The sequence below is a fragment of the Hippocampus guttulatus genome, chromosome 10, assembly GCF_054856545.1.
Source record: "Hippocampus guttulatus isolate MCC_2025c chromosome 10, RoL_Hgut_1.0, whole genome shotgun sequence".
NCBI lineage: Eukaryota > Metazoa > Chordata > Actinopteri > Syngnathiformes > Syngnathidae > Hippocampus > Hippocampus guttulatus.
The window spans coordinates 9,753,972-9,781,922 of record NC_141270.1 but is presented as its reverse complement, the minus strand read 5'-3'; the positions used below and the strand labels follow the sequence as shown (position 1 = coordinate 9,781,922).

The window sequence follows — 27,951 nt, the reverse complement described above, 5'->3', positions numbered from 1 at the left end:
AGCGCAATTCAATAGTGTGCATGTTTGAGAAAGTTAATTCTGAATTCTGTCCATGACGGACAGATAGACTCCTCGTTGCTGGCGCCCAGCACTGCAAGGCATGGGGCCAAGGGTCATTCTTAGTTTTTAAATATTAATGAAGACAAAAATTGGACTCCAACAGATATATCTTTGCTCCTGTGGGTCAAAAGGGCAGGTCCTTGTGCACCACTGGGGTCTAGCTGTGCATGTGCTTGCCATTGAGCTTGTTATTTGCTATTTTTGTCAAAGCAACGTGCTCATTGCAGAAAATAAACCTCTTCGACAGGGGACAAATGTAGTGGGTCACTAGAACAACTTTCACTCTTCTGGCTTTCAAGAAAATGTTGGAGTGCGTCTACGGCAATTATTTTCCTTTCATTTGGAAGAACATTTATGCAATCAGAGACCCCTTGAATTATACTGTGTAGAGCAGAGGTGCACAAATTACGGCTTGCGGGCCAGATCCGGCCCGTTGGCCTTTTTATTCCGGCCCACCGAAGGTTGGTGCACAATTACGGTTCGATGTGAATGATTGCATTCATTTCATTTGGACTTGTAATGGCAGGTTTTTCAACACCCGGTGGCGCAGTTACTTGAAGTTGTAGAGCACAGGAAGGGAGGGGGAGATGAAGAGAGAGGGAGAGAGATAGAGGGAGAAATCTTATCCACCACCTGCGGACCTCTGTCAAACGGAAATCCCCAAACCCGGTAAAAAAAACAAATTTATGGATTAAACTTTCTACTACTATATTATATTAATGATCGATTAATAACAACGGAAGTTTCGGAACCTGTAAGCAATACGGATAATACGGTCATAAATCTGTTCCAGCTCCTCATATTTAAACATATTTTTTAGCTGTTTTTACCTTATAGAGAACATACATGAATAACATAATTATCCGTCCATCCACTTTCTAATCCGTTTGTCCTCACGAGCTGTCCTCAGGCAGTAGGCGGGGTACACCCTGAACTGGTTCCCAGCCAATCGCAGATCTCCAAAATAATAAATATGACAGTATTTGTCAATGACTAATTTATCTGCAATTTAAAAAAAACTGCAATTGGAACAACCATTTTCTTGCGTTTGCTTTCAAGTCCCCTCAGTGGTTTCAAGTTTCCATGCGTTCAAGGTGGATAAAATGCGCTGTCAAAACATTCTAAAGGGACACAACTCTCTGAAATGTCTGAATCGGGTTGCGACTCTCTGCTGGGACCTTGTTGTGAGAGCTCTGCATCTTCATCAGACGTGGAGGGATGAGTAAGGATTATCCGCGGAATCTGTCAAAGAATTGAGACGTATTGGGTTTAGGATGCAAATAATATCAGGTGATGTGTTGCACAGAGAGCTATGGAATACAGATGAGGTTTGACAGAATCAGGCAATCGAAGAGTTGAAACAGTTTTCAATGACCAAAAAAAAGAAATAAATCAGAAAAACGGCTCTGTCACAAGTTATGAGGGAAAACATTGATTTGCAATCTATATTTGTGTATTTGTGTTGTCACATGATGTCTGAAAAAGATTTTGGCCAGACGGCACAATTCCTTATACTGATTATCTCCATTTTCTGCATGATTTGGCAGTGTGGCTGCAAAGATCACTGTGTCCACTTCATGTGCTACATTCGCAGATCTGCATCAGTCAGCCACTTTGCCACTTCCGAGATTTGAGCTCAAGTAGTCTCCAGCTAACTCAGCCCCATTGGCACCGGTGCTTCGGTTAAGAAAGGCTAATAAACTAAATTGACTTAATTTATTGATCCTTGGTGTAGTGTAACCCAAGCTTGTCACTGACATGTTACAAAGATATCTGGGAAGTGTTTGAAATTGTGGGGGGAAAGGGAATAAAACAATTCTTACATTCATTGCGTTTTTGTCCAAATGCAAATTTCTTTTGGTCAAAGCCTTTGCCCCAACTTGAGATCTCAGCAAGTCACTCTTGAAATCAGTCTGAAAAAAACCAAGAACAAAAAAGGAAATGAGACTGAGTTTGTAAGATTGTTATTGAGGGCATCATTTCAACGAGGCACCATGAGAATTACTGATGGGATTGAAATTCATTCTGTTTCTTCTCTACCCACAATGCCGTTGCCGTTGCACACCACCGCATCCATTTTCTTGGACAAACTGCCCTCCACCTTGTGCGGCGTGCCGCTGTGACATTTGGCGTCGTCGTGGCCGCATAGCCGCCAGCTCGCAGCATCTTCAGCATCACAAGTGTCATCTGTCACCTGCCGTCTCACATGCGAGCCTCCCCGCAACACTTTCATCTTAATACAGCTCCCGGCATTCCTCAGGGCTCGGACGGCCTCCAAGTGAGTCGCTCCCTGCATGCTGAGGTTGTTGACCTGGAGGGTGACATGAAACTTTTATCAAAAAGCCAAGCCTTACAACTTACACATGAATGTGAATCCTAAAATCTTTCTATTCTATTTCTATTTCCACCACGGCCACACAACTATTTTAATCCGGGAGGTAAAATTGGTAACGCGAGTATCGATTCAGATTTTCCATAAATTGTTGGGGTTTTTTTGTTTTCTAATGGTCAGTGGAGCAACGACACTTCAATAGTGACTCGGCCACTTCTGTCTATACTATAGTGCCCCCTACTGTGCAAAAGGGGAACTAAATCACAGTTTGTCCATCGGTACATATGGAAATGTTTACAGAAACTAAATAAAAAATATCAAAACACACATTTAAAAAGAATAATAATTAAAAGAAAGTGCCAAAAAAAATGAAGAATAGCAAGCAGGAGGAGGAGGCAAAAACAATAATACCTCCAGTAATCTGTCTCCAACGTGGACCCCTGCTTTTTCCGAGGGCCCCCCTTTTGTTACTCTGGAAATAAAAATACCCTGAAAGGGAATAAGCACACTTGAGTGACAGCTAAGGTCAGTCTTGCCCACTGACTGCCCTGACAGAAATTGATTTGCTCAAGGTAAACACGAGTCACATGAGGCTTCTTATTAAAATGCTTGGATTTGATTCAGAGTGGGGTTATAAAACAAATATATTGCAGGAAATGAAACGGCTTCAGTTGTTATTTACCAACCTCGTCGTGGTCTTTATAAGGCAAAGAACCTTTCCCACCAGCTATGCTTATGCCTAGCCCATCCTTCTGGCCTGATACTTTGATCTGTAACTAAACAGACAGCCATATAAATAACACTTCTAGACAATATACACTTATATTGATTGGCACCTTCAGGAAGGAACGCAGTGGAAATGAACCCAACAAAAGCGAGAAGCAGGAATTTGCCTCCATCAGTATTCACTTTATTACGTTGTGACATTTAGCAAAGGTGCAAGTACCCCTAATGGCACATGTGAGGTGAGCGATTCGTGAGGAGTCTGCAAAACAGGCTTCAGATGCCTGCTGACGGAGGGGAGCTTTGAACTGTGGGCAGAGTCTCCATGGAGACGGCATTTGGCATTAAGAGGTCCGTGCGGCTGAAATTTCCGTCCCTCTTGAGTGCCACTTCTCTGGTGGCGAAATCGACATTGGTGGCTATCACTCGACGTCAGCTGGCTCGTGGCATCCTGCTGATAAGGAATGAAAAGACAGCGAGATGCATTTTGAAGTGACAGCGGCGCAATGAGTGAGATCAAAACTGTGTGCAAGTGAGCGAGCACAGAGTATACAGAATAGAAAGAAAAATATACCAGGGTCAACGTGATGATTACCTACAGGGAAGGTCTCCATTACTTATAATGTGCAAACCCCTTATAAAGATAAACACACCTTAGTTGGTTCCTCACTTTTCTTCGAATGGCGAGTGCACACACCATCGATGCCTGGGAGGAGGTGGACGCCCCTGTGCAGACATACTTTTGCCACCTTGCCAACACCTGGAAGGGCCCAATTTTGGCAGCTGGCCCTGAGGGCCAGGCCCGCTTGATGGGTTGTACTCTCCTGGAGTATATTGGAAGACCCCACCTGCTGCTAAAATGTGATAATTATATTATGATCAGCTGGTTGATTTCAAATATCCGAGTGACTGTCATGTTGCTCATTTTGCTGATGGCGATGAGCAGTGAGGGACACTTTCTCCATGCTGATTGCAAGGACCCTGCTGACAAGTGACACTTTAAACCACATGGATGACAATCAAGTGATTAGTCAACGAGGCCATTATAGGAAAGTTTCTCCGAGATCCCAGGTTAGCCCAAGAAGTCCCAAGACTTGTGAAATGAGCAGAAAATAAACTGAATATTATGAAGAAAAAAGGGCTACACTTGAAAGTGTGCAGAGATGCAAGGCATCAAAGATGTGGATATAGCAAAATGAACATGCAAGCTGCTTGGTACACACTAAACAATACCCAAGAAGTAGCTCCCCGTTTCAAAAAGGTTGGTGACCCAAGATTTGGTCCAGCGGTAGTGAGATGTGACTTTGGTACGCAGACCAACTTGGACAAGAAATATAGAGGCTCAAAAGAATCAATGCTTGATCTGGCTACTGTTTGCAGATACTGTGCTTGAATCGACCTGGAACACAAGACACACCATTGTCGCTATGGTCCAATCACTTGAGTCCTCCTAACGGTTAGGGGATACTTACATAGTGAAGTCAACCATGTAAAAAAAAAAAAAATAATTCTCTCATTAAAACCAGATACGGGGGATCCTATACTTTTTTTGTAGCATGAATATGACAAAGAAGGTGCCTGAGGTAGGTAGAGACAAAGTCAATACATTCAAATCATACAATATTGATGTAAAAGCATGCAAGAGTTGGTCCGTGCAGGGTGGACAAGCTGAGCATTCCAAAAGCGCAAGCAAGCAATCGACTGGCAGGAAATAATCAACAAGACACTAGATTGCTTTATTGATGCGCAGGATATCCCAGAAAAATGTGCCTTCATTTCAAAAGGATGACAATTCTTTGGAACGCCCTGTATTTCTATGATTGTATTATCTTGTTTGAGTCTGTAAATGAAATAGATTAGCAGTGATAATAAACCCATTTAGTGTGGCATGATGAAAGTCAAAGTAATTATGGAAACATGACATTTAATGTTGCACTCGTTTTATTGCTCAGTGGTTAAAAGTCATCCAGATCTCAAGGTAAAAAAAAACGTCTTTTAAGATCCGAGTTTGTGCAGTTTGATCAGGAAATAATTACAGACAAATAAAACAACTCTCGAAAACCTGGTCCACAAATCATACACTAGATTACGTGTCCTCTTAAAAAAAAGAATGCGCTTGGAGGGAGGCTGACAAGTGCATTACGCTGGAATTTCCAAAACTGCATTTCTAAAGGATGCCATTGTTGTTTTGTCAGGCCTTGTATCAATCTCCCACTGTTTATTTTGAATAGTGGTCTTGGGGAGGGGAAAAAAAAGCTGGGAAAGGAACAGCTGTATTTTGGCATCTATTTTGAGAAACATGACAAATCAGTGAATTGTATTTCGACATTGGTGAACTGAAGTTATGTGCAGTCATTCAAACAGATGCTAAAAAAAAAAGGCTCTGAGGCCATCGTACTCAACGATATTTATGGACTGAATAAGACATGAGTGAAAGAGATTTTGCTAATTTCATTTTTTGATTTTTAAAGAATAAAAAAGAAAGTACCAAGTTCCAAAATGAAAGAACTTTTTTAAAAATAATAATAAATTTGCTATACATTTCTATTTACACTGCAGCTGCCAAAAAGTATAAAAGTATTCACATGAGACTATACAACAATCCGTAATCAGTAGATCCAAAACCTCCTGCTTTTATATATGCCCAGAATGGAAAAAATAATAATAATAAATCACCCAGTGTTTAAAAATCGATACTGAACACATACATACGACATTTTAAACGGTTTGACTGCATTATAGAGATTTAAAATAAAAGTGCAACTATCTAGTGTCTTTTTTTTCTCTTTAAAAACATAATTTTCATAGGAGCATTATTGCTGTGGATGTGAATTTAAAAACAGGAAGGCACAGCAGCCCTGAGGGACAACGAAGCTTTACAGGCGTTCCGGGGTTCAATCACAGGACGGGAAGGCCACAGTGGGGTTTGTCGGGTTAAAGGAAGGAGAAGAGGGGGGAAGAAAAAAACCCGTTGCTGGATTGTGCAGGACAACATGGTGAGACACGGGAGGTAAAAACACAAATCTAAAAAGAAGTAAAAGTAGAGGTGTCACACAGACGTGGTCACATTGTCTGCTGTGTTATTGACCTCGTTCTTGTTGGAGTCCAGGCCTTTGCTGGCATTCAGGTCATTGCGGAGGTTCTCGGCCGCTTTCTTCATTGTTTTCAGCTCGCCCGGGTGAGGGGTGGCGCGGCGCATGAGCGTTCCCTGAGAGGAGGACGCAAACTTGTGTTCACGATGCATGTGAAGCACTTGCGGTCGACATGAGTGGGGCTGATGCAGCCACAGAGACCCATGTAAAAGCCACTTTGCCTGTAACCACTTTCATATGCATGCACTGTAGCACAATCGAATAGAAATAAATACTTTTGTCATATTTTTTTCACGAAAATGTCCTTATATAGGAAAATGCTTCATGTTGAAAAAAGCTGTAATCATACAAGAAAAATGTCAACTTGTTGCAGGTGCACTTTTAGATTTGATATGTCACTTTAATGTCATGATTCATTCTTGCTACTCAACAGAATCTGACTTCAGTCACATAAAAATGACAACTTTTTGTCCTCGCGATGGTACGACTTTATTCTCTTCATTTGTCTTTTTTAGTTTGGCTCTAAAGCTCTTTCGCAGCCCGTTATTCGTGCTAGTATTACATTTGAAATCAGTAAATAAAACCCACTCTTGCTAACAAGCTGAGGGACAGCACACCGCAGGACTCATTTGAATTTAAACAGAAAGAGCTTGGCCGTGTCAAAGCGATTTTTGTTAGTGCACGTTGGCAACAACCTGTCCTCGAGTTCGAGGCTCTCACCTTTTCATCGTCTTCCTCCTCGTCCTCATCCAGAAAGTGAATGGCGCTGATCCTGTTCCTGGCTTTGTTGTCCCACGTGTCGTCTGCCATGTCGTTCACCAGGCTCTCCAGGGCTCCGAAGCGGGCGAGATTATCAGAGCCTGTGGTCGGTTATTGACGGGAGACGACACAATTGATATCAGGCTGACATTGAGACCGGAGCGAGTGCTGGAATGCTGGAGCAAGTCATATGCATTTGTTGACTTTGTACAAACTCATAAGATGAAAGGTGTCGTTCTTCATGAGCTGACGCACAAACTGCCAGATCACAGTTTCAAATCCCGGCTTAGTCACAAGCGTACAGCAACGCCATCGTCCCTGCCCCCCGCCATCAGTTTCCGCCTCATTTCAGTGGCCTGCTACGGTCTCATCTCAAACGTCATCATCCATGACATTTTAGTCTTCAGTAGGAAGCAATTTCTTTTCAAAACTTAAAACAACCACGAGGATGCATACAGACGCGTTTAAACTGTTGTATCCAGCAGCAAAAGAGCCAGCCGGCATTGAGGCGCGTCTTTATACCGAACAGGCAAGCTTTTCATGGAAGTGTGCCAGCCGTTGCTAAGCCTCTTGAGCTGTCCAATCTACCACATTTCAGAGGAACATTGCCAAGGACGGTCTCAAGTGTTCTGATCCTATACAGGACACACTCGTGATCAACAGACTCTACCGGGAAGGATCAGAGTGGAAGAACAAGAAGTGGGCGTCTACATTTTAAATCATGCGGTCATGACCAAGGAGGATGACAAAGATCACTCAAATGTCACTAGGGAGGAAACCCGACAGTGCATGTTGGCAGAGGAAGAAAACAACAGTAGCATGACGAGAATAAAGTAGCGATATCATGCACTCTTAAATCTGCTGGGTTAAAAGTAACCCAAATGGAGTGAACCAGCTCACCCAGAAATGGAGTCAGTGCTGGGGTATTTGTACCCAGCGCATTAGGTTGAGGTTTTGACACAGCCCGTTGGGTCACGAAACAAAACACGCCGCAAGATGCGATGCAAGATCTGATGGGGGGGGAAAATACTTACAGGCTACAATAGACTCACATATTTTCCTTGACAATCACATCATGTTTGAGGTTCAGTAACATAACAGCGTTGCCTTAAGATGTCATTAGGCAATAAGAACACCACGGGTCGCACTCTAATCCTTTGCACCTAGTCTGAAGGATCAGCAGCAAATTTGGCAAGGATCATTCAGACTGTAAGTGATTGTCCAGTTTAGTCTCATCGCTTGGTGCGCGGCTAGCCGGAGGCGCATTGAATGCACATACATGCCTGCTGCAAACGTATCCCACCAAAAGAGCAAAAAACAGTGCGTACCTTTGTTGTCAGTCTCAAAGGGCTGTTGAGGCAACAGCACGCAGGTGAGAACCTTCACGCCCGAATCGGGGTCCTCGTCCGTCTGAAAGGTGAGGAGGGGCTGCGACTGGTTTTCTGACAGCCATAATGCCTTCAGGCAAAGCTTAGTCAGAGACATGGGTAAGTGGGCGAGTCTGGTGGGGACACACAGCAGAACTCAGCAAAGCCAGGACATCATGCGTTCTTTGATTCTTGGATTTCTAGTTGGTGATACATGTGAGTACCCCTGCCATTTTCTTTGAAGCCGTGTGTCAAAATTCCGAACAGACAGTGTACCCTTTTCAGTAGATTTTGATTAAAAACTGCTTCACATACACACAGTATTGACTAGTAGCAGATGAAACGACGGACTAATCATCCTCCACTACCTTACTAATGAAAGCACAGACCTATTTCCAGAAACGTCAAGTACGTGCAGCTCCGTTGCTTGCGACAGCTCTGAGGGTATCCTCGTCAGTCGATTCTCCCGCACACAGAAGACATTCAGGCCACTGCAGCCTCCGATCTGAAGGAAAAAAACAACAACAGGATTCAATGAAACCAGCAGCCTGAGAAGCAAATTAACATCGTCTAAGGGTGTGTAAATATTGGGGCTTGTAACTGTTAGTACACTGAAAATAATGGATGGAAAAGCTGCTTTTAATCCGACTCAGAAACAAGGGTTGGGGGAATTTGTACACTTTGTTTCAGAAACATTAATGGCACTCGAGTCCAGTTAAGGCAACGTAATGTGGCAGGCAGCGCGACCTAAAATTAGGGACAATTAGGCTCGCACTTGATGAGCCATCTAATCTGACAAGTAATCTATTAATCTTATCAAACGCAGTGCATCGTGTTCAAAGGTTAAACACGAGTAAAATGCTTCAACAACGTAGATTTATGCCAAAAGGTAGACATTCGGGAAAAGAGCTTGTGGTGACAAACTGCCTTGCTCAGTTGAGAGCCAGTGAGAGAAAAATTAAGAAACAATCAATGGGATCTATAAATGTTGACCAATGGTCAAGTTGCTCGGCTAAACACACATCAATGCCGTGCACCGTGGTTACAATGTGAGCATTGATGTCATGCAACGGCCTCTTTGACAAAACGGTGACAGTGACATCATTGTAGAGGGCAAGTGTGCCATTATGTTTCTCCAAGCTCCGCATCATTATGACACAAGAGCATTGTACGGCAGTCCGGAGGAGCCCCTTACATAGTTTTGCGTCAGACCAGCCTCCACTTACACAGACAGTGGTGTAAAAGCACATCACATGCAGACGCAATCGAGACACTCAGATGGATGATTTGTATTTTTATTGCTTACAATTTGGAGCGGTCAATCAACCTACCATGTATGTTTTTGGAATGTGGGAGGAAACCGGAATACCCGGAGAAAACCCACACAGGCACGAGGAGAACATGCAAACGCCAGAAGGCCAGAGCCGGAATCGAACCCTGCACCTCTGCACTGTGAGGCCGATGCGCTAACCAATCGACCACCGTGCCGCCCATCATAATATATGAGAAGTACATTTGTAATGCTTCAAGAATACAGATTTTCTCCCAAAAAAAAAAAAAATATATATATATATATATATATATACACATATACTGTAACATGTTATGAGACGAATGTGGATTCAATGGGGTGGGGGGGGGGGGTGTGGACTAGAAAAAGGATGTACTGTCGTCACTACGGGAAAGGTCATTTTGAACATAACAAACAAAAAAGAATATTTCTTCCGAAGAAAAGCACTTCATTTTCTCTGCATTATTGTGATATCAGTTGACTGACTTAATCGTACTTGTAGAAGCTATTTACCTGCATAAAACAATGTATGTGTGTGTGTGATAAGCGTGTGGCTTTCAGCACATAATAAATAAATAGGACGATGCACTGATGCTTTAAATTTGACGACAAACCTCTTTGGGCAATGACGTCAGCAGGTTCCGGTCACAGTTGAAATTGGAAAGCCGCTTCAATTTCCCTATGCTTCTTGGTAAAATCTATAGGAACAGCAAAGAATACATTTTCATGTTTACAATCCAACCATATCGTCGGTGCGTCTGAACATCTTGTAGCATTTACAGATGGTTTCATTTTGACAGGCGAATCAATTGCACTATTAGCTAACAGTTTAGTTGCGAGATGTTGACCTTTCACGCTACTCATTCAGCAACAAACAAAAGAAAATATTCAGGCAAAATAGACAACTCTTTGCCTTTCATCGAAAGCGCAGGCATTGTAAGATGCAAGTACAGCATTTTAATGACACTTGAACAAATGAAGTTGTAAGTTGCAAACAAACCTGTATCTGATTCTCTGTGAGCACAAGTTCAGTCAGACTCTCACAGTTGCCAATGCTCTCCGGCAGGTACGACAGTCTGTTCTGATCAGCTTTCAGAATGGACAGATTACGCAGTTTTCCTGCGGGAAAAGAACAAAAGCAGTAAGTCTGACAACGTAGAGACAAGCACAAGTGGGCAGCTTTTCAAACAATTTACCGATGCTTTCTGGGAGAGCGTCAATGAGGTTCTGCGACACCAGCAAGTCAGTGAGTGCCAACATGCCTCCCAGTTCCACGGGAAGTCGCTCCAGTTTGTTTTCGGACACATCCAAACACAATAGGCTCTTCATGCTGCCCATCTCCTGAGGTTTCGTTTAAAAAAATTTTTTTTAAAAAACAGACGCATTTCAGATTAAAAGTGGCTGTCTCAAGATAGCCGCTCGTAGCGCTGACTGACACAAATCTATTTGAGTGGAGCAGTTACAGTGAATCGACAGAAGTCAAACACAATTCATTCAAAGAGGCTATTGACCCGATTAACTTTACACCTGATGCCTGAATAAAATACAATAAATCCTTTCTATAATGTATGTGCTCGCACTGTAAAACTGTTTAGGTCATGTTTATGTCACAGTTTAGCACTGTAATTGTCATGCAAATGAATTTTTCAAATACAATACAATACATGTATAACCTCAATGTTTCACAGAACAAAGAAAACATTTTACATTAATTCAAATTCTGAGTTACACAGCTACTGAAATGTTCGGGTGCTGAGGGGGCATCACTGCATGCATGCTACAAATGGGGGAAAAAAAAATAATAATAATAATAATCACACCAAAACTACTATTGAACATTCTGCAACCCAAATTTCAGCCACTTGAGAGGCAGTTTAGCCTTTAAAAATGTGAATGGAAAAGAGGTAGAAGAGGTGAAAATGTTTTTGAGCTGGAAATAAATTGCATGATGATCTTACCGCAGGTATTTCGGCCAACTGGTTTCCATCCAGCCACAAATCCTTTAAACTGACAAGACAGCCTATTGTGTCTGGCTGCGTGGGGGGGGGGGGGGAGAATGTCACAATGGAATGAACAGGCAAAAGGATTCTTTGACAACAAAATACAAGCAAAGACAACAGTGTCATTTTTAATCTTCCGCTTGGAATATATATTTGATTAACTCTACAAAAATATGAAAGCAATATTCTAAAACTGCATTTTGGACAATGTAAGGAGTTGGCTGTGGCTTTCAGCACACAGACAAAAAAAAAAAGAAACGCAACACGACAGCCACGTCACCGCGGCCTGCTTTTGGCTCTTGTGCCAGTAAATCACTCACACGATTTTGAGCGCTCAACATAAGATTACACCCTAAAACCCAAGCTGGAAACAGATGGGCCCCCTCCCATCTGCGTGATAAGACAGGAGGAAGCAGTTCTTGAGGAATTCTAATCTACTCTGATGTGATGACAGCAAGGAAATGGGGAAAAGTGACGTATTAGAGAATACAGATTTCCCAGAATCCACAAAGAAACTTACCAAACTATACAATTCATTATTTCCTAAGTCGAGTTCTTCCAGCCTATGGAGCAAGGACAGTGAACTGTGGATCAAAAGAGAACAACGTGAGTGAGGATCTACAACCGGTTGGAAAATATGCCAAAACGTGAACATCAGTACATAAAAACGGTCTGTATGTGCAACAAAGCAGGCAAACAGTTTGAATACTCACTCTGGGAGGAATGTCAAGAGATTTTCTCGGAGTTCTAGTGATACCAAATTGGAGAGGCTGCAATGACAAGGCAATGTTTATCTAGCACCTTTAAATTTCCACAGCACACGTAAACACTCAAGAGTGCTTTTTAAAACAAAGAGAGGGGACGAATCAAATCGGCCCGCAAACAGCCATAAAAGACCTCTTTGCCATCTTGACGTAAGGAACAGGAAACATTACGGAGGCCGGACCCGTCTTATCGCAAAGGGCAGCAGCCTAAACAAGTGAATCGCTTCAACGGAAAGCAAAATGTCTCCTGGGCCATCAAGAGAGCCAAGTACAGTGTGGCGTTTATCTTCGGGTGGTGTTTATGTACATCTTGTGCCCTTCTAATGGACAGTTTTATGACAGCAAGTCATAAAGTGCCGCCTTCCCGAGAGATTCCAAGGAAGCGTTTTGAAGGTACTTTTAGGAGTAGGTGATGATCATTTGAATTGAGTTCCTTGATTGACCACACTGGACAATTACTGCTCTAATAATTGCAAAAATGTTGCTTTCGACTACGCTTCCCAATAAAATGCATATATCGACAAACAATACACTAAATGGCGAAAACTGCGCCTACTTCAACCTCGCTATGTGGACTTTACGTCTCTTCAGTGTCATGTTGGTCAATCATTGGCTAAACGTAACATCATTTACATTTCTGGGTTTTGTTGTAAACTTTCTACTTTGAATGTTACGGTTTAAGTCGAACTTGCTGAAACAATCACTTTTTAAAGACATGCTTCACCCTTTCAGGGACAGCGGTCACCGCAGTGGACAGCTTATCATGTGATGTTGACAATAAAGTTGTACTTAATGTGACTTCTCAGGTTGCGGGGTGCATGAAAGGGTTAACTTTAATGGCGAATGAGGAAGGTGCAGTAAAAGCCGCCCAGTTAGATGTGCATTCCATAACATGAACATTCAAATGTGCCTTTGAGAATGAGTGGCAGTTGCTCCCCTGTTGGCGACCGGCTTGCGCCCGCACGAGAGAATGGCGTTTGCAGTCGAAAAAACATACGGTATGCTAGGATTTCAGCAGCACAGGCGTTTTGTCCCACCACCCCCCCAAGAATTTTGATCCAATTACAAATTGCCTTTCATGCATTTCCACTATACCTCCCCAAATACCACAACATTATTTGCAAAACTGCCTGCTCTGACAGCAAATTGTGTGGCTAAAACTCATCTTATTTTATAGTCATGACCTCAGACACCCCTCCAAAGAGTCTCAGGATTGCTTAATGAGACTTGTTTTGTGGACCCAGACTAAGTCGGATTCCGTCTCAAGCTAACAGCTCAATGATTCAAACAAAGTCTTCATGTTTGTGCCAGAGACATTTTTCATCAGGCGAAACTCCCCGATGCCACCCGGCCCCCAAGAACATCCATCTTATCCTCTTCGGCGAATCCAAAAGATGTTGTTCCGTAACTGTTTTCTTTCGCCTCGCCTCTTGACGATGAGCAGCACTCGAGTCAAGAGTGTTACGCAAGCGACGAGTTATGGGACATATGGGCACATCAGCCGTACCAAGAAGAACAAGGTGCAAGGAGATCATTTGACCCCTATGTGCTATATTTCATGGCTGTCGTCCATGCAGACTGCACAAGCACATGAAAAAGAAAAAGCTAATTTATTTTTAACAATGAAAAATAAAAAAAAGAATAATTCTCTCCATATTCAATGTTTAATTCAATGGATGTTGAGTATATCAAGCAGAGTTATTTGTAGATTTTAACAACCGATTGAACTGACTGTCAGTAGTTTTTTCTTGATAAATGCTTTATATTAGATGGCACCAGGTAGCACCCCCACGAAGAGCTGCCCGATGGCCCAGGGTCACCCGTGACTGTGTCTGGCCACACAAAGCTCTTGGTCTCTAGGAAAACACGCTTCAAACTCTCATCCACATGTAGGTCGAAATATATAATTCAGAATTTTGTGAAGTATTGTTTTACACCAAGACAACCCCAACTTAGTTCATCGGACGACCACCCAAAAAGGCTCAATGTCGGTCTCTGATGAATTCTTAACCGTATCATAAAACTAAATGTAATTTCATCATTTTCGTTTTTAATGTACCAAGCGGGTATCAAAGTGGTAGCACTTTGCATTAATCAGCACCAAGAATGGCACTCTTTTGCCACTTTTCCACTTGCCCCAAAAAGCCCCACACCCAAACACACCGCTTGGCCCGGCACCACACCACGGCGCCTCTTTTGCTTTTCCATTAGCTGCGGGACAGGATGGAGGCGCCTGAACGGAACTGTGTAAGGCTTCCACTTGCAGCGTGTGGGGTTGTGCCGAAACATTTCACGAGTGGTGAGTCTCGCTCACTGTTGTTGCGACGACTGAAAATATGAATCGCCGCTGCATGATGTGGCAATATCGCAAAATACAGCCCGTCAAATTTTTACAGGAAATCCCGTTTGACTTCGGCAAGCATTAAAGGATTTCCTTTATCTTTGGCTTTGTTTCTTCAACGCAATTTATTCCAATAAGATCGAGTGTCATTATGCAAGATATCAAGAGACATATGACGATATCACGAGAGCTCAATTCAGCTTGTATCAAATTATGTTTTGCTTGTGTGTTGGCTGTTTGTGACTTTAAAAAAAAAGCTGCAAAAATGCGTGTGAAGAGAAGAATATACAGTTTATGATAGTAAGCCTTAAGATACAAAGAAGTAAAGTTGAAGCGGCACCATGCGCACTGTTACTTGTTATGAGCGTTAAGGTGGCGCGTTTCATGAGGTCAACGTGCGGTATTTTTACATTTGTGTGTGGCAGTTAAGAATACTACAAAGTGAAACGCGCCAGGCAAGCGGATTTCATCTGTGTCATCAAATTTTTACATTTTACAAATTGGCATTGGATAACTGATTGTTACACTTGTATGACAGTTAAAGATGACCATGTTACGTCGCGATTACCCATACAATGAGTAAAGGCTTTGTGTTTGTGACATTTTGAGGGACCATTTTCCTCTTTATCTATTAATTTGGCAAGAAAAGTGGAAAAAAAGAAGACTGAGCAAATAGGTCATCGATCGGACTGTTTACCATTAAAGGTCCACTGTATTAATGTGCAAAGTTATTGAAAAAAGGGCGGAGGGGCGGGGGGTACAACAAGGATGAATGAGGGCGTCTGCAAAAGAAAATCAGGATATTGTTGACATTTCTCCCTTAAACAGTGCCCAGATTTTCTCACGAAATCCACCCTCTAAGGGCCGAAACTCAATTTCACGTCAAAGTCCACATTTCCATTAAAATAGCCCTTGTGGCAATTTGACCCACAAGTTCATAGCTGTGTTATTAAATCCAATTATAACTTGATAGGAACAAGAATGTTGGCAGACGGGCCTTTTTACGACAGGCTGATTATGTGACATCTGACAAGCCGTTCGCTTTTCAGAGAAAAAACAATGAAGGAAAGGTTATGTTCGCATAAATTAGATTCCAACTAGAGTCATACGGAATTTGCATATTTCAAAATAAGTTGCGGAGAATGTGGTGAAATGCTTGAACAAGCAATTTTATGTGCTTACTTGTAAGCAGGAATGATGGTGTGTTTTTAAATGGAACGCAAGATAGAAAGAGTAGGGAAAGGGAATCACTTAAAAAAACAAAGACAGAATATTGAAAATACATTTTCTTGCTCTTGCTACAGAATCATGCTCATCATGTCCAAGCAAATATGACACGGTGCTGCAGTGACTTACTTTCCAATGTTATCTGGTAGGACTTGCAATGAGATATCATTAATGGAAAGGCATGTTAGATTCCGGAGCTCTGGAAAGCTTTCGGGTAGCCTGGAAGAACATGGAAAGATGCAAGATACTCAATACTCAGGCATGATTCTGGTACACGTGTCGAGTTTGGTACATGAAGCACCAAGCAAACCGTGATGTCTTGTATGACGCAATAAAACCCATTGGCTCTGGTCTCCTATCCATCCATCCATTTTCCGAACCGCTTGATCCTCACTAGGGTCGCGGGGGGTGCTGGAGCCTATCCCAGCCGTCTTCGGGCAGTAGGCGGGGGACACCCTGAATCAGTTGCCAGCCAATCGCAGGGCACACAGAGACGAACAACCATCCACGCCCACACTCACACCTAGGGACAATTTAGAGCTTCCAATCAACCTGCCATGCATGTTTTTGGAATGAGGGAGGAAACCGGAGCACCCGGAGAAAACCCACGCAGGCCCGGGGAGAACATGCAAACTCCACACAGGGAGGCCGGAGCTGGAATCGAACTCGGTCTGGTCTCCTAATGGGCTATTATTTACAGATTTTCTCCCTCCCTATAGCTGCTTGCTTATCATTTCTTCCAAACCATTAGAGCTTGTCAGGCTTTGTCATGGTGATCTAGCAGATCTAAGCGCGATTAAAATGCTCGCTGTGGTCACGCCCTTTCCCCAGCAACAACACCATAATGTGTTTGTCACTTCCCACTTGTGCAAATAACTGTCAAATTACCTTGTTAATGGATTCCCACTGAAATCTGCCACTTGGAGGGCTTTGCAATGTGAAATGGTCTCTGGGATTTCCATAATATCTGCACACAACAAGAGCAAACCATGTAAAGCAGAGAACATAATTAAGGGAAGATGATATTGAAAGTGCTCATAGAAGGGCTCAAAAACATGATGACGGCAAGCAACCAGGTCGAACCAAAGGCCACAGGAGGTTCCTGCAAGCCTGTTCTTATTAGCCACCCTGTAATATGCGTCTAATTTGTTTTTAAATCCCACTTGCATCGGTATGAATTTGGAAATGGCAAGATTTAAAATGAATAGTATCATTCAAAGGCAACTATTGTGGCATATAACCAAACCACAACGTTCCAGGAGACAAGCTCGCAGGCGTAACGATGTTGGGAAGAGCATTTACACCCCCAAAAAGCATTCTACTTACCATTTCGCGAGACATCCAGCTCTACCAGTTGCATGAAGTTGGCGATTTCTGGAGGAATTCTCTGGATCTCATTGTCACTCAGGCTGAGTTTTCTTAGCTTCACCAGCTGGAAAAATGGCTGTAAGATGAAAAGAAAATTGCAGTCAAATATAATTTCCAAATTCTTTTAATCCCTTGATTTAACCCAGAAGGAGGAGGCACACTGATGTACCTCTCTTAGTACCTCTGGTGAAATGTAATCTCTTCCGTATTGGACTTTATAATCGCACAGGTCAGACTTCTGTGGTGCAGTGGTCAAAATCACACCTGATTTTGGTGCAGTTGGCTTCAGTTCCCAATCAGTGACAGTGTGAATGGTTGTCTGTCTCGATATGTACACTGTGATTGGCTGTACATCAGTCTACTGTCTTGTCTACTTTGACTACTTGACCCCGAACAAGAGAAGCAGTATGGACGCCGGATAATGACTTCAATGCTGTGCAACAGCAAGGCCAGTGTGGTGATTTGCAACATTTATGACTGGTGCCTTTAGGAGGACCAATGAGCAGATTTATTAGTGATGTGGTGAGGGAAGATTTGCAGACGGCTAGGAGATAGAACAGAGGATACAGAGGGTGATGTGCAAGAATGTTTTGATGTGGCGATCTCGCCAACTATGACTGATGAAAATTAGTGGTCTAGCTGGTTTGTGTGAAATTGAACTCAGTCATTCAAATTCGTACTGTTAGAGCAAACGTCTGCAAAACTTCCATGTATTAATCCGTCATTCCGCTATAACGGCTGCACTGATGATATCCAAACAAACATAAACCTATTTCTGTGTGTTGTGCAATGCATCTTTCTTTCCAAAGCAAAAAAAATATACAGTATGCATTGGGACTGAAACTAATTAAGAGCTAGAATCAACTTGCACTGAGAGCAAGCCAACTGGCAGGCGCATGCAGTTTATACATGCACATACTTGATACGACTCACAGGAAACAGCAGTCTCGCCTGGGTGACTGTTTCTGGCAAACAAAGCAATTGGGTCTTATTTTTATTGTTCCTTACTCAAGGAGAAAGAATCGCCTGGTTGAAAACTCAACACATATTTGTTATTATTTCTACCAAGGAAGTTATGTTTTCATCATTTGTTTGTCGCTACCGGCAAACTGAATGAATGAACGAATGAATGAAATCCGGACACTGAGAACCAGCTGGGTAAACATGGCTTCATTGGAGCACCTCGGTCCTTCTCAGAGTGCACACTTGATATTCGTGAGGTAGCCAGGTGTCACTATGGAGGTGGAAAATGTTTTCTTTGGGGGAGCGGGTCATCGCCCTGTTGTGGCCGCCTCAGACAGCACTACCACTAGGCACAATTTCGCCGATGGCCCACTAGATTCTAAGGGAGTCGACAATAAAGAGACATGCTGACCACAAGATGCCCACATACCAGGAACTAACCAATCAGGGGAAAGCTGTTTTGCATTTTAAATTAAGGATAGCTGACAATCACTTGCGAAACTTAATTCAACGGTGCATGTTATGTTGTGTGTATGTCATGTCATATACTCGTGTTGTCGCGAGGCGGACCAAACTTCCAACTTGGTGCAATACATTCACCCAATCACAGATGCCAGAAGTGGCTGCATTGAATGAATGCGGAAGCCGGTCCCGTGTTGACAGACATGTTGAACCTTTCCGAAAGATGTAAATAAAGCACTGGACAATCAGAATAGGAAAAGAAGAAAAGGGAAACGGTTAAATGAAGCGTTCTTGGAAACTCGTGTCATACAGGAGCAGAAAGACCTGTGGTCTTCCTCTCGCGTTTTATAACCAGGCTATGTATGTGGTGTTGTGATTTTTAAATGGACAGACATATGAGAAAGCACTCAATGGTGATAGCGTAAGATATGCAATCAAAAAATTATTTTTTTTAAAAAACACCCTTAATCCTTCATCACTTCATCAGTGCAAACACAGTGAGCAATTGTAACTGGGGGGGAAAAAAATGAAATCGCATTTTATACAACCAAAGCTGAAAATCTCAATTTGGCAATACCATCAAGGAGGCCCTCTTTGCGTAAAACCTGCACGTTGCCTGATTTAGCAATGTTCCTTTTGCAGTACTGTTCACCATTCACCTTGTGACAAACAATCACAAACACACAACTGCGGACCGATACACCTGTCATCAAAACACGCATCTCAAAAGAAATTTTATAGTGGCACATCAATCTGCTTGACAATGGCACGAAAGAAAAGTGCATGTTTGCAAGTTCAAACCTGTTCTTCCTGTTAATCAATCGGCTCCACACCCCTCAAAAAGAAAAAATAACCTCACGTACAACACGAAAATCCCAATAGGGTGAGTCAAGAGTTTAACCTCTGAAATCCTAAGTCAATGATTAAAATGTTGGTTTCACCTTCAGCACCATCTGTTTGGGTTGGAGCAGAAGACACAACCAACAGATGGTTGCAAACCACAGGAACAACCTTGTTTAAAAAAAAATGTTCAGCATATGACAGCGACTTGAAATGTAGTTGAGAGACAAATGGCTAGTCAAACCAATTACGGTAGACACGCGGCAATTCAGTTAGTATATATTGCTTATATCCTGGTAATTTGCCATCACGATTGTCCTTGGACGACTGACAAGAGCACTCCCCATAAGCCACAAACGTATACGGCTTCAAGCGACGAACGCCTCAATGGCATGCTGCATTCTAAATCACAGCAGCAAGCTTTAGCACCAGCTCAAGTGAATTCCGAAATCGCTTTCTAAATACATAATACGTGTTGAAGATAATTGCTTAAAATATGCAAATACTGTACGAACAACCGCATCAGAGATTTCATGCTCACCTTGACCCACAATCAGAATCAGATTTTTGGATCATGTATGCAAGAAACACACGAGGAATTTACTTCCCAGTTACAACCCGTTCAGAGGAACATAGACAAGACTGACATGGGCGAGACAGAACGAGGAGTCTTTTTGTGGGGTATGCAAAAGGAGAAAGTGTTCTCGATGAAGATGACAGATTTAAACCACATGCGGGAAGGCATTACCAGTCAAGCAATACATGCAAAGCGCATGAAATTATGCATTGAAATTTATGGAACTACAATGCCAATACTATTTATCAAATTTACAACTGAATAAAATCGTTTCATTTTAAGAACTGTGTGATTTTTTTTACCATGCACCCACACTTTATGTACACCCTGGAGTAACAAGTGGACATGCAGCATGAAATCGTTTTTCATTTTTTGATATTTTTTTTCATCCGTGGCTAATATGCAGTTAGCTAGCTAGCTCTGCCTACACAGAAAATAGTTCACACACATAAAAAGACTAAAGAGCAAGGTCTGTTTTAGTTTTTGCAAGTCCAACTTGACAGCCAGTGTGCGGACCAGGATTTATGCTAAGATTAGATTGAAGGCAAGTTAGCTGGCGATGCCTTACCATACTATATAGTTAATGCAATGTGTGCGGTCAGGCAGGAATGTGCGCCAGGTGGCGCGGATGAAGCGTTTGACACAAAAACAAAAAAACAAAAATTACTTCTTCGCCTGTTTCGCTGGGGCTTGCAAATGTGAATTTTTCATGACATTGCATCGCCGACAGCCAATGGGCGTTGACACTATACTACTATGTCCCACACGGCAGCATCATATACACAAACAGACACACACACACACTGCTCGGGGGGAAATAAAAGTGTGACAAATGCTTATTCGGACATGTCTATCACATCTTGTCCTAATCAAGATTGTAAACCAACAACAGGGTGCAAAGTTGCATGATGAACGCACTTATGAAATTGCAAGACCAATCAAGATAACCTACGACTCAAAGGGATCAAATCATAACAAACTGTCAGACCACTTACTCTTAGTGTGGTGCAACTCATTGTGTTTGTTCTCATGGCTCCTCTACATGACTTTATGTGCCCCTTCAAAATCACACGGCAAACGAAATGCTATGTTACGGTGCCCTCTATAATCATGTAGATATGAAGTTGGTCCAAAATAACATTCTGCAGTGTTACCAATCGGGATGCCAAGTGGTCAAACTTTCCCAGGAGGAATTCCCCTCTATGATGCAGAAATATCTTTTCATGCAACTGCACAGGTCAATTGTGAGGGTTTATTTTTTTATTAAAACAGCTTAAAATGAAAGCATTCAAAGCAACCAAAAGACACTCAATTTCAGCAAAGCAAAGAGTACTTCATAAATGCTGGACAGCTGCCAAAATGCTATCGCACATTGTTCTTTATAATTGCTCAGTTTGATGGGCATTTCATCAATCGGGTATTTACAAACCAGTCTGATGATATACTGTGCATCAGGAAACACACACACGGAATATCCACCACTGAAAAAGAAGTTTGGATTGTCACGGAAGACTCTTGTACTATATTTGATTTAAAATGTCGGGCTTCCAGAATTCAGTTGTCACACCTGAAGTTCTAACAGAAATGTGTTGAGTTTTCTATATGCACATATGACAAATTGAAGTGAGTTATGATTACCAAATGAATATTAAAAATGATTCCAATACTTCTCAAAAAGCTGGAATATTGGTGCCGATAATATCGATCCCTAGGTGAAATTATTACCAATTACACAGCCCCAAATTAATGAATAAGCTATTATGGAGTATGAGAATTTGGTATTTGTCTAGATCGGGGATCGGCAACCTGTGACTCTGGAGCCGCATCCGGCTCTTTAGCACCGCCCCAGTGGCTCCTCTGGAGCTTTTTCAAAAATTCTTGAAAAAAGGAAAAAGATGGGGGAGAGAATTTTTTGTTTTAATATGGTTTCTGTAAGAGGACAAACATGATACAAACATTCTTAACATTTTCCAATGCTGTAACAATGTGTAGAATGAATATTAAATTTCAACATTTCTGTCAATGAAGATATGTGTCATACCCTGCGACACATGTTTCTATTAGCAGACCGGGATGCCAGACAGGTGGCTGTTGTCAAGAAAAAAAAAGGTGTTTTATGTACAATTCACCCAGGGTACTGACAAAGAATGGGAATCCAGAGGGCAGAGAGAAGCATTTTTAAACGGTACACGTTAGCTACGATAGTTGAAACGCTGCAAAGGTGCGTCCCATGCCTCGCTCATCTTAGCGGCCGTTATGGCTGTTGCTCATTTTGGCATGCGTGTGTAAGTGCGTGGGTGTGCGGTAACGGGTCGAGCGCGGGAGGTTGGTTGATCGAGAAAAGGCAATTTAGTCATTTCGATAGTAGGCTAATATAGCAAATATACACATACAGCAAGTGTTAGCTTCATTATAAGGCTTTTAAATTTTTGCGGCTCCAGACTTTTTTGTTTTGTTTTGTTTTTGTGGTCCAATATGGCTCAACATTTTGGGTTGCCGACCCCTGGTCTAGATTGAAGCCTTTGCTTGTAAGGGTTTGACAATACAAGTGCCTCAGTGAGACGCTTACGGTTTTAAATGTGCTTGTAAAATGTTCATCTGAGGAAAACTACAACTCCTTTGGGGGAAAAGTGAGTGCCAAGCCATGTCCACTTAATCCACCACAGAGGCAAATTACAGACAGCAAGCGGTTGAAGTGGATGGTGAGCTAATACGAGGGTTCATCCAGTTATGTTTCTTGAGTTCACTCAGCGAGCATTGATGACATTAGTGACATGCCACTAAGCATGATTAACTGCTTCTCTTTGTGGGCATGCTTCGAAGAAACCCATCATTACGCTAAACATGCATAGAATACTGCTGAACTGGACTGTCACATCACTTGAATGTCACGTGCATGTACGTATGACAGCTGTCTCGAAAACAACACACCTGCCATTAGCATCCTCACAGGCAAGCAATAAAAGTAACGTGTACTTCACACTCCACAAGGTACTGGCAATGTACTTTTATCTGTGTTCATGTGATGCACCACCACAGGCCTGTACGTTGCAGCTCAATGATTCTTGAGCAGGAAATCATGCTGACTTGTACTGGTATGATCAGACCAGCAAGAGAAGTAAGAATGGTGCCCATGTTTAGAAACTAAACAACTGCAATTAAGAAGCTGAATGATTTCTCACCAGTTTTTTTAATAGAATTTTGTAAAATCAACTAATACCTTTAAAAAAAAAACTATAAATGTATTCACTGTGTTTATGGATTTGCTACTGTGTTCGTGATCTAATTCATGGCATAGTGTCAAACATACGGCTTGAGGTCCAGAATCGGACGGCCGGGGTCCAATCCGGCCCATGTGTATAGAGAAAACATTTACTCCAAATTGTTCAATAAAAGTTGTTGCTAATTTTGTCCACTCTAGGTCACACTGGTGACCACTGAAATGACATTGTGAAATTGACTGCTAATCAGTCATTGTCAACTGATATTGATGGAAGTGGCGAAAAGATGCCAGGTTTCAGGAGGAAACCAAGTCAAATTTTGGTAAAATGCTGCGCCACCTTTGCACTGTGAAGGATACGGTTCGGTGAAAATGACTACATCTTGTAAATATTTGAAGACAGTCAATAATGCAAAATATCAGTCAACAGCTTTCATTCAAAAGAGTTTGAGCTGGTGGAACACTTTTTTTTCTCTCATGCACTGCCACAACTTGAATGTGTGTGGTTCTCAGCCAGACGCTCAAACGCTGACCCACTTCGACGGTCAATATTTTTCCCCACGACAATCAATCAACATATTTCACTGCTTAGGATATTCCGTATATATTGCAGAGATCAAATAAACATCCTGACTGAGATTGGTGCCATTTAGGTGTGACTGCATTTTGAGTGGTGAAAAATAGCCATCACGACTACTTATACCCTTAAAAAGCATAACTTTCAAAACAGCATTGGTACTAATAAACTGGCAGCATGTCAATGCAACACAATACCGTTTAATCGAGTCCTACAATGCTCATAATGTGACATTAATGTATTTAACTAATGACATAATGACAATATTGACATATGAAGGTGTCTTGAGTAGCGAAGGCATATTTCAAAAGGTTGTTCAAACGCAAATACATAAAACTTGACAGGCATAAACAAAACAGCAGCATTCTCGCTACCCCGTCTGCTTCCACAAGTGTACGGCCAACGGTGCCCGTTTCAAATGAACACAATGAAAAATATGAATATAAAGTCAAGTTCATTTTGGCCACAACAAAGTTTGTGAAAAAGATAAGTAAAGCTTAAAAATGAACAGTATGGTTACTTTGCAACAAGTACAGATGCCTTAGCACTGTTAACATGTTAGAAGTTAAGAAGACATTTCGCAAGTAAGAACACGTTGCACATGGTAAGAAATATGACAGGATAAGGTTGCTTTCCCACTAAAACTGTTTCAATTGACCTCCTTCATTTTCCCCCTTGACGATTCACTTGGTCAGCAAAGGAATGGAACTTGGATGTGGACTAAGTCAACCTAGAACAGGTGCCGTTCTTGTTCTGGGCCCGCGCAAAACGCTGGTGCAGTTGTGGTGAGAAAGCAACCCGACCCCATCTGATGAACACATCGCATTCTGAACAGCGTAATGATGACCTGGTGTAGCGTGTAATGTGATGAGATCGTTAGACTTCAACATGTCATCGAATATCAGCGTGTCGTCATTTTATCGTGTGAAAAAGATGCCTCTCAAAAAGTCAACTTGAAGGGCACCTGCATAATTGCTGATGGATTACAGTGTGCGTCAATACGCCAAATATTCTCACGAAGGGAAGAGATGACGTGATGTCACAAGGTTTGTCATAGCGACCTGATGGGCATAATAATGGACGTTAAAGTGAGAAGGGTGGGCGTGAAAGAGGACGCTAAAGGCACGCCCCCTGTAGGTGTATGTTATATAGTACGTGCGGTGTGCAAAACAACATCCCAAAAAAGGAATTGACGAAGAAAGATGCTTACAAGTGTACGGTTAAAACTGCAGGGTATCAGTAACGCGGAAGACCACGGAAATCGAGCAGCTGCGAGAAAAGTCAAGATCAACTAATCCATGGTGCTTGGTGCTTTCGTTTTAGAATTCAGTTTTGCTCCTGCTGCCTTTTTAAAAACATATGCTCGCGTATATATATGTATATAACATATACAATGCGTCTTGTATATGTGTTGAATACAGAAATAGCACCCATAAATGACACTACGCCTTTTAATGTAGTGTGCCATATGGTCATGAAAATAGAATTCATAAACTCAGACCACTGCTATGGCAACTCTTTTGGGCAGCATTATTCTCCTCAATACAACAGCACATTCATATAAAAATTCTCCTATGCAATAAAAAATAAGGATCATAAATAAAACCACAAGTCGTGTAGTACAAGAATCAATCAATTAATTTTGTGTGGATGTGAAAGCACTTGAAAATGAACCTGTGGCTTTAAGGTACAGGACTAAAGGTAGACACAAAGAAGAACTTTTAAAGAATTGTTGTCGTATTACTTGCAATAATCACAGCTAGCATGTCATTTGCCTCAGTAGACAAGCAAATGTTTACTTTTGGGGGGGCAGGCTTAGCAGCATATCTCCTATTGCCTTGAACATATAACCCAGGTGAGTTGGAGTTAGAGTTCACTGAATGACTGGAGCATTTTTTTTTTTGCTTCCAACACATTACAAATCACTCATTGGCTTGCCACCAGTGCAGTGTGTACCTTGCCTCTTGCCCAAAAGTCAGCGATCATAGGCTCTACATTACTCATGATCTTAATGAGGACAAGCGCGATTGAAAATGGATGGACAATTATTTGAAGATTTTTTTCACAGCAGCACAGCTATTTACTATTATTTAAGGCCGATCTCAAGAGTGAGGCAGTAAAAAATAATTTATGAGTGATCACATGAATTGAAGACTGTTCCAAGTGGCCTTCATCCTGTTTCCACTTGTCAGGGTCAGAGGTACAGTAGAACTGGTTTGGCGGTCAAAACCGAGAGTACTAATGGAAATGAACAAAACCAAACAAGTTGTCAGACACAGAAACCAGGTCTGAATCTTGGATAGTATATAGCGACAATGTTGAAAAGGGACTAACGCTGCAAATCCTTTAAGTAGCCAAATTAATCCAGAAGACTGGGATCAAATGGGGCCAAATTTATGGCCCTCATCTCGGGGGGCCTGCAGTTTACCTTGCCTTCTATTTAGCTACTTGGGCCTCTGTTTTATCACACAAGGCTGTCAATCAGGGCCATATGCAGTATTTGGCTTTCACACAGTGCATGAAAGAGAGGTCGTCTTTTTGAGCTATTCTCAAATTCTGTGAAAGTCTGACAGGAATTTTCCTCCATTTCATAGTGTGGGGGAGGTGAGGGCAGAAGATAGGATATCACAGTTTTATTACCATGACCCACTTTGTACACGTTCTCTTCGTGATTGTACCACAAACTATAGGCCTACAATGTACTTCCTGGAGACGTTCCTGTCATGTCACATTACCATGAATATTACACAGAATAAACAATCAATAAAAGTTCAACAAATGAGGACGGCCAGAAATGTTATGACTACATACAACAGGTTAATTTATCATAAATCGGTGCTTATGTTAGTTGATAGACCCAAACACTTGCCTGACATGGTTTGATTGGGTTCTGTTGACCATTTTAAAATAATTGTTTGTTGCACTGAATGGGACAAACAGAGACAGACTTCTCTCTGACACCTGCGACCAAAACAGACATGGTTTGCCACACGAATGCATGTTGCCAACAGTACAGTGTAGTTAACCCGTGGAGTAGAGTGCGGGAAATTTCCACCTCCACGGGTTTGCCTGCCTTGCTGATCTTGCGTAATGATTGTCCCCAGGTCCCAGTGCGTTCTCACGGGATGGATGGATCAACTCAGCCGCCTGCTGTTCCGTGTCACCACTACTTTCAACTTCCAGCACAGAAGCGTGGCGGCCTTTTGTGATCGTGTGTATGCGTTCGTGAGTTGGTGGGTGGAGAAAGGTGTACGGAAGCTGCTCGTCGCTCGCTTACCTTGGGCAAGTCTCGAAGTTGGTTGGCGTCAAGTAAGAGTTCCTCCAAACTGCGTCCGTAGCGGTAAATCTCATCTGGCACAAATAGCAGCGAGCAGTGGCGTCTATCGATCACCTCCACATGACGGTTGCACCGCCACAGGGGGATACAGTGAAACATCACGAGGGTGGTGCGGCTGGATGTCGTACCCGGGCGAGAAACTGCACACGAACTCGGGGGAATGCAACAGATGGCGGCGGGACAGTCCCGGGTTTCAAAAAATATATACCGGCAAACGAAGCTAACAGGTGTTTCGCAGCGAAACTCCAGTCGTAAACAAGTCCAAGGTGGCGTTTGTTAAGTGGCAACCGACATGGGAATCACTCTCCGGTCGTGCGTCGTCACTTTGCTTAGTTTGAAGGCACCCGCCTAACCCCGCTTGGAAACACCGCCGCTTTTACCGCATTGAAGCCGGGCTACATCTCCGTGAGGCGGGGGGGAAACAGAGCCATTGCCGTGTCTTCGCGTAGTTCCCGGAGTGAATTTCCTCTCGCGTCCAGATTCTGACCCGGAACACTCACTCCCTCATTCCAATCTACGTCATCACTCCTGGCGGCTCCTCCCTCTCTCCTCACTAGGCCGCCATGTTGGGACGGAACGGGCCCACGGCTGGCTGGGGGTGCACCCCGCTGTGCCCGGGACGACCCCCCCCCCACACACACACACACAAAC

General features: G+C 42.5%; 1 protein-coding gene across 2 annotated transcripts; it reads right to left on the bottom strand.

Annotated features, from left to right (window-relative positions):
- lrrc1 (leucine rich repeat containing 1) lies at positions 1-27,786 on the bottom strand. Of its 2 annotated transcripts, none has more exons than XM_086121850.1 (21): positions 27,241-27,786; positions 17,283-17,400; positions 16,845-16,923; positions 16,086-16,175; positions 12,338-12,394; positions 12,145-12,208; positions 11,583-11,657; positions 10,821-10,965; positions 10,625-10,743; positions 10,239-10,322; positions 8,723-8,838; positions 8,295-8,467; positions 6,928-7,067; positions 6,204-6,323; positions 3,769-3,969; positions 3,339-3,569; positions 3,079-3,168; positions 2,804-2,881; positions 2,105-2,371; positions 1,884-1,973; positions 1-1,302 (listed from the first exon to the last, which is right to left on the bottom strand). In XM_086121850.1, the coding sequence occupies exons 1-21, from the start codon at positions 27,397-27,399 to the stop codon at positions 1,150-1,152; spliced, it is 2,649 nt and encodes an 882-aa protein (XP_085977976.1). In that variant the 5' UTR covers positions 27,400-27,786; the 3' UTR covers positions 1-1,149. The 2 variants fall into 2 exon arrangements, with proteins under 2 accessions (XP_085977976.1, XP_085977977.1); XM_086121851.1 differs by having other exon boundaries at positions 3,339-3,566.
- Between the last annotated feature and the right edge of the window lie 165 nt (positions 27,787-27,951).

What these genes read in the sequence shown, in the direction of transcription:
- lrrc1 (XM_086121850.1), bottom strand. Translation starts at nt 27,399, where the DNA reads ATGTTTCACTGTATCCCCCTGTGGCGGTGCAACCGTCATGTGGAGGTG. An exon ending in CTTGACGTTTCTGGAAATAG is followed by an intron (nt 8,468 to 8,722) that starts GTCTGTGCTTTC and finishes TGTCCCCACCAG; the next exon opens with ACTCGCCCACTTACCCATGT. An exon ending in TTGGAGACAGATTACTGGAG is followed by an intron (nt 2,372 to 2,803) that starts GTATTATTGTTT and finishes GTCACCCTCCAG; the next exon opens with GTCAACAACCTCAGCATGCA.